This window comes from Ipomoea nil, unplaced genomic scaffold (assembly GCF_001879475.1).
Source record: "Ipomoea nil cultivar Tokyo-kokei standard unplaced genomic scaffold, Asagao_1.1 scaffold0865, whole genome shotgun sequence".
NCBI classification, from domain to species: Eukaryota; Viridiplantae; Streptophyta; class Magnoliopsida; order Solanales; family Convolvulaceae; genus Ipomoea; species Ipomoea nil.
Genome location: NW_017617293.1, coordinates 1412844 through 1420692, shown reverse-complemented (window position 1 = coordinate 1420692; position 7849 = coordinate 1412844). Strand labels below are relative to the sequence as shown.

Here is a 7849-nt window from a genome sequence, read left to right as displayed (position 1 = left end):
GAGTAATAAGAGTTTATTGAAGTATTTTTTATACTTCAAGTGGTAGAAATTTAATTCTTGAATTATATGTGATCATCTTTTTTTTTTGATGCTCGATCTCATGACTTCTCATCTCATATAAAAGAGGTCATTATATGCCATTTGAGTATAATGTGTTTGGCATATGTGACCATCTTTAATTGCTAAGTTATTTGAAAATTGAGAAATAGCAATTTTAGCCCCTCAGAGACTATTTATGCCACCAATATGTCACTTAATAAAATGTTAAATTTGATCTTTCAAGAACTAAACTCATTACTTTACGCATAAATTAAGAGTTAAAAGATAATTTGTGGACAAAAAAGTTTTAGAATTTCTAGGTGTAATAGGAACAATATGGTGCAATATTTACATTTCAAACTTGTAAATATTATTAATTTACTCACGTAAAAGTGAATAAAATTATTGTATTGTTTATTCTTTTAAGATGTTCACTTCTTTTTTTTTTTTTTTTTAAATCTCTTTTCTATCTCATCAATACTAATAATATGATGAGAAATTGAGAATATATATTTCTGAAAGTATAGTTAGTATTTTCTAAAATAAAAGTACCAACACGAAAAGGCGAGATTATGCCTCTTTCATGGAAATTGAAGTGATTTTATATTTTTATTAACCAGAAAATGTAGAGTAGAATGATTACAGAACAACGGGACATAACCCTCCCCCATATATGAGTAAATTTAAAATTTGGCCCAAAAAGCTTTGAGATTTAACTAGGATTACTGAAACTTTTGAGACCAAATTGAAGCTAAAATAAAACTTGAAGGACCAAACTCAGAAATTTACTCTGGGGGTCTCAATGATAGAGGATTCAACGAAAGTTCCACTGCACGGTGCCCCTGCAATAGTAAATAATGGAAATATATACTTACAAATCTACTCTGTAATAGTCTGTATCACCTAATTATATGTGCATGAGAAGTAAATTCTCTTAAAACAATTAATGGCCTGAAAATTCGTTAATGGATCAATTAATTTACAAAATAATGATCCATGTTTACATGTTTTTTTTTTTTTTTTTGAGTACTACGGACTCTGTTACAATGTAGTATCTGTTCATCTACTTTCTCAACTTATTGAAGCACAAAGAGTCAATATCGCTCCCACTAGGATCAATCATGATCTTTCATTTGGGAGAGTCATTAAATTAAATTTAGTAATAAGGTCAAATAGGTCATCGGACTGCACACGATAATGCAATTAAGTCATTGAACCTAAAAAAAAAAATTACAATTGAATTCCTAAAATAACCTATTTCATGCAATTGAATTCCTAAATTAACCTATATATTTCATACAATTAGTCAAATTTATAGTTTTTTCAAATTTTTAACAGGTCACCCCAAATATTTTTTAAAAATAATTATTAAAATTTTTTTTTTTAAAAATAGAACCTTGTTCTGTATCTTCATCTCTGACCATGGAAAAGAAGTCACGAAGGTCCCTACCTTCGTCTCCATGACCAGAGACGAAAAGAACGAAGTTCTAGTTGTTTTTTTTTTTTTAAATTTAATAATTATTTTTAAAATATTATTTTTAAAAAAATATTTAGGGTGACCGATTATAAACCTGCAAATTGGACTAATTACACGAAATAGATTAGTTTAGAGATTAAATTGTAAATTTTTTAGATTCATTGACCTAATTGCATTATCGTGAGTCGTTCGATATTTAATCCTTACTCCTTAAATTTATTAACTAAACATCATTTGCTTAAAACAAATCAAATAGGTTTAGTAACATAGAAACATGAGACCTTACCATTTACAATGCCTCTGGCAGCTCTGTCTTCCAAGAACTGTGATGACTTGAAGAAGTTACCATATGCCTCACACCAACTCTTTAGCCTTGAACATATGTACTTTGGTCCAATTGAATCTGCCCAAAATATTATACCTCCACTGCAACCAACAAAACAACAAATTCAATATCTATCCATTGAGTTAATATTCGATTTAGTCCCTCGACTATTAGGATCTCACCATTTTTATCGACTTCCAATATGCAATTTTACCTAAAACAGTCCTTTGTCCAAACCAAAATAGTCTTGATTAGGACCATTTTGGATAATAATTGCATAGTTGGGGTCCTTGGAGATGAAATTGAATAAGTTTGGTAGTCGAAGATCAAAGTGGTGAAATCCTAATAGTCGAGGGACCAAATCAAGTAATAACTCTTTATCCATTTAACCAAATCAGATGGAACAAATATAGCAATATAGCAATTGAACAAGTTTGGTAGTCGAAGATCAAAGTGGTTAATAATTTTGCATGCTGTTTTTATTTGTTTCTACATTGGTTGTTCTGTGTTTTTTGTTTTGTGAAATCAACTGTCATTGCCAATCTGTTTGTTTATATATAGGAATTTATGATTAAAGAAGATAGAAGAAACATCATAATTATTTAAATTTTTTTCAAAGAAAAAGCACATTATCAGTTTAATAAATCTATACTCTATTTACATGGAAGGGAGCATACTGAACAGCATTATGCAGGGCAATAAACAGACCCTGTGTTTGACATATATATTTGTTTTGGTTTTTTTTTTTTTTTTTTTAATTATATTTTATTTTATTATTGTTTATAATTATACATGAGCAAATTATTGTGTGGACTATGGTCTACATAGTGTTATGTGGACCATAATAAAATGTACATTTTTAATATACTAAATATACATTATTTTTGTATTGTATGTACATTATACAATATAATGTATACTCAGTACAAAACTAATGTACATCCCCCAATTACAATGTACATTATTTTTGTGTTAAATGTATATTATTTTACTGTATACAAATATGGTCCATACAACTTATATGGACCATGGTCTACACAATAATGATTGTTATACATGGGAGAGACTCACAATGCTAAAGTTCTCTTCTAGTAAATGGGCTGCATAATTGGATGGGCTTAGAACAACATCAATAATTATTTTTCTGTTCTTTTGCCTGCTATGTTGTGAATTATGATACATATTTTTTGTTTGACAGTCCTTAGGTATACCATTTGCAGCTGGTGATTTCTTCCCATGGTAGACGGTATTGTCATTTTTATTTTGATGGACATTGGTTGTTCTGTGGTTTTTTATTTTTATTTTTATTTTGATGAACAACTAGTTTTCGATTTGTGGATTATATCATGAATGCATGCTCATTGTTGATTAATCAACTGCCACACTACCAAAAAGATTATAATTATAAATGTGTATCAAATCCTATATTTGTGTTAAGTTGTCAAAAACAATATACGTATAGCAAGAGAAGAGAATAGTGTCATCAAAGCATCTAAAATGGGAAATCTATTACACATGCATTTTCTGAAAACCGGCCTAGATTTGAGCAATCATGTCTTGAATCTCTCTCTTACTTGAATGATTTAATGTTGGAAGCACATTGAAACAATGATGGGTCCAGGTAGTCCAGCAACATTCCCCCAATTGCACATCCTGAAATATAAGAATTAACTAACTAACTAACTAACATAAATCGGGCGGGTTATGTTTTTGCAAATTAAACTCACCTATACTCTGCCCGGTTGAAGGGGGAAGGAATGAAGCTCCTATTCCGGCCCCGATTGCCATGAAAACAAGAGATGCACCACACCTAACCGTAGCAATGTAAACCTTCTTTCCAAGCATCCTAACTTTTTGTTCCATTTCATCCTTTGATTTAAAGAGTCGCCATGTATCTATCCCAACTTGGACAATCCAAGATACCAGGACATCAAGGCAATGACCTTTGAAAGTTGTTCGGGCAACACTGTATATGTAGATCAAAGTTGGCATTCCTCTACCAGCCTTGCGAACAGTTGACCTGGGAACATCTGCCCGCATAATATATATATTATTCATCACATCAGATCACATGTTAATTGATGAAGATAATGATCGAGTAGTAACAAAACACAGTTAAATTAGGTATGTACCTTTTCCATGCCATACGTTGCGAGACATAATGGACTGCAACTCTCTCCAACACACGTCTAGTAGTTACAACTGTGGTCTAACTCATGATACATCACAAGGAGGGAATTTCAAAGCATAATTCAAAACTCAAGATTAGTGCAATGAAAGAAGCTAAAAAGCTTCTAAAATGAGTGTAGTAATCAAATCAACACAGCTCAATTAATTTATATATAATGTCACAATGTAGTTGGGAAAGGTTACCTCACGACAAATTTGTTTAACTGACTTCATTAAAGGAGTAATCAAATCAACACGCTGCTCTTCCTGAGAGTCTTGTAGAAATTCTTTGTCGTCTTCATCATCACCCTCCATCTTTGCATGGGGCTTTGGAAGAATCTTTGCATGGGCCTTCTTCAGAAGAGGGAAGTAAAAGTATAGGAGAGACCTCAAGGATGTAAGGACAAAATTTCTCCAATAAAATGTCGAAAACAATGGTTTTTCCTCAATGAAGTATACTTTGGAACTGTATGGTTGGAGATTAGCTGTTGAATCACTTTTTAAGCTATCTTCAGAGACTCCAGTGCCAGCATCGCAAAGTGCAACTCTTGTCCCAGTGTTACTGTATCAGACCAAACTATTAGGTATCAATATTTTATAAGACTAGCTAGTTCGACCAAAAATAAATTAAAAAAAATGGGGAAGAGGATCAAACATGCCTATAAACCTAACTTGCATGCTAAAGGGGATTCCAATCAATACTAATACAAGTAGATTATCTATATATGTTAGATATGGCTATATATGGATATAAATAAATAAATAAATAATAAATATATATATATATATATATATATATATATATATATATATATATATATATATATATATATATATACGGAACAGTGAATTTTTTACCCTAAAAAGGCTCTATAAGCAAAAGGAATGGTTGCGGCAATAGAAGCGGTGGAAGTAGAGGCGGCGAGTTTAGCTGAGAAGACGCCATAAGAGTAGAGGGTCGAGTCACTGAAGCTTGGGTTTTTCCGAAGCAGATCCAACACAGTCGCAATCCCAGACATACTTTATATATATATATATATATATATATATATATATATATATATATATATATATATATATATATATACTGTTGGGAAAAATCTCACCTCCTGTGACAAATTAAAAAAATACGAGATAACACAATAACCTTAGAATAAATGTCACTATTTACGTGAAAAAACCCCCCAATCTAGAAAAAACCACAAAACCACCACCAACAAAATATTTCACTATAATAAATCTTGGGTACAAAGTTTCAGGCTACCACACCAGCCAAACATCCACAAATCATCAAATACAACAAGGCCAAACAAAAACTTTTCCAGAGGCCTAAAAGGAATACTAACTCGTACTTAAAATATTCAACTATCACAAACAAGGTGAAAAATACAAATACTACGAGATTACCCAAACAAACTAACCTCTCAAAAATATTTAATGAAGAAAACATCAACGAACCTGGCAAACCACAACTCTTCTCTCCTCTCTACCGAACGAAAGAATGAAGAACAAAGATTTCACTACCTTGCACTGCCTATTGCCGCAACATATATATAGCTAATGAAATAATCAAAAAAAAGGAATTTTCTTTCCTTTTCACAACATACATAGCTTGCCGCCTCTTATAATAATAAGAAATTTGATTTCCTAATTCACAATTAGGAATTTGGTTTTACTCATGCTTTTAATACTATACACTAATGTACCCTCAAATAATATATTTTGCGTATACAAATAATGTATCTTTAATATATTAAAAATATATTGTACTTTTTATTTATGATCCGTACAATAGTATGAATCATGGTCAAAGTAATAATAATTGACTGAAAAAAAATTGCAATTTTAAGCTAAAAAAATGGGCAGCCCAACATCCAATTAGTGAAGCTATCTTTATTACTTTTGGGTCCAATGGAGTATATATTTTGAAAGCCCGTTATTAAGCCAAATTGGGCTTGTGAATGTTACCAGCTCATTTATCAATAGTTATGATGTGCAACCATGTTCACCATGCACATGGTGAACACGAGATAGATTCATAATTTTAAGCTGTAGATTCATAATTTTTATATTGTAGATTTATAATTTCTACATCATAAAAATTATAGATCTACAACATAGAAATTATGAATCTACCCCTATGTTCATCATGCGCATGATGAACACGTTTCCACAGTATAATTTGCGCTCATTTATGTTGCGGGTTGTCTTGCTATGATGAATACTACTGACTCTATTACAATGCAAAGCCTCGATCCACAACCTCCCTTATGAGAGAGTAACTTGGTCACATTGGACTACAAGGTTTAGAACATTAATATGATAGAAAGAATACAAGTGAATAATAGTTTATCAAATGAATAATTAATATGATAGAGATAGTATTTGATTTATTATTCCGTGTGTTATAAATATTTCAATTAGTGGCCATTAATCTTGAGACTCTTCATTTGCCTTCTACTTAATATCTTGTTTATAATAAGTATGTGAAAGGTTGTAATGGTCCCTATAAATTGAGGGTGAAGGCTTAATGAAAAGATAGTCTTATGAAATTGTGTTCTATACATTGTGTTCTTCATCTCCCTTTTACTTATCTATTCTATATACTCATATACATACAATCAAGAAGCAGTACCGTGCAAACATCACGCGAGAACTGAGCTAGTTGATAGGCCAAATTACAACACGTTATCAGCACGAGTCTCTATTGTAATCTCCGGTGAACGGTACTATTGGTTCATTTTCCCGTGCATTTTGTTTTGTTTTTTTTTTTTTTAATCATATGCCATTGTTTATATACAAATATTATGTATATATATGGCTATGAGTTTGGTTTGGAACCTTCAATTATTGTTTCTATAAAATGAGTGATTATTCTTCTGGTTTGTTAACAACTTTTGAGTGATGAACCCCTCATCAAGACATTGTTAAGAATTTGGGTAAATACATGAATTTGTAAATACATATTATTTTTATTTATTCTCTCAATTCTTGTATATGAGTTAGGCTCTATATGAACCACGAATCCATGGTGCTTTGAGATGGTAAATACATGTAGTTATATGCCAAATTGTATGTATATGTATCCATGTATGTTCTATGACTATGGATATCGAATGCATAATCGGTCCTTATTATATGTTTGCATCGGATTGCTGTGTTTGTATTAGAATGCTAAGAAACATGTATGCATATTTATGTAAAAGATGTTTCTTCATCCATTGCTTGAACATGTATTCAAAATATTGATTTTTTTTCCAAGTTGTCATATTGCTTCCTAAAGTTGCATCAAATGATGATCTTGTAGATCATGCCTTTCATAGAAAATTGTGAATGATTTTTAATTAAGATTGTTAAAGTTTATTTTGTGGAAGCTTAAGAGTGAGTAAGACTTTAAAGTTTAATTGATGACTTGGGAGCATCAATTCGGTGTATTGGAGAATGAAACACCACTCGTTGCTTGTAGCGCGAGTTGATGCTATAAAACGAGTCGATGCTTGCTGCATCAATTCGGTGTTTTCGCACCGATTCGTGCCTTGTTGCTTGTAGCACGAGTTGATGATATAAACACGAGTCGATGCTTGTTGCATCAATTTGGTGTTTGCCTCACCAATTCGTGTTGCACCATTTCGGTTTTTGTGTATATTCGAAAGATCAATTTGTTTTCTGATTTTATCTTTTGACTTCATCTCGGAAAGTTCATTTTGCATCTAGAAGATATTAAATTCCTTATTTTGCTATAAACATGTGATATTATGAATGTATATGAGAACATATGATATATGTTTTGTAGATTATGTATTCAATTGTCAAATGTGAATTTATTGAACTCGCTTATG

General features: G+C 31.4%; 1 protein-coding gene across 1 annotated transcript; it reads right to left on the bottom strand.

Annotated features, from left to right (window-relative positions):
- Positions 1 to 3385: 3385 nt before the first annotated feature.
- LOC109178683 lies at positions 3386 to 3882 on the bottom strand. Its single transcript, XM_019328217.1, has 2 exons — positions 3569 to 3882; positions 3386 to 3494 (listed from the first exon to the last, which is right to left on the bottom strand). Exons 1-2 carry the CDS (start codon positions 3879 to 3881, stop codon positions 3412 to 3414), a joined length of 396 nt encoding a protein of 131 aa, XP_019183762.1. The 5' UTR covers position 3882; the 3' UTR covers positions 3386 to 3411.
- Positions 3883 to 7849: the final 3967 nt, after the last annotated feature.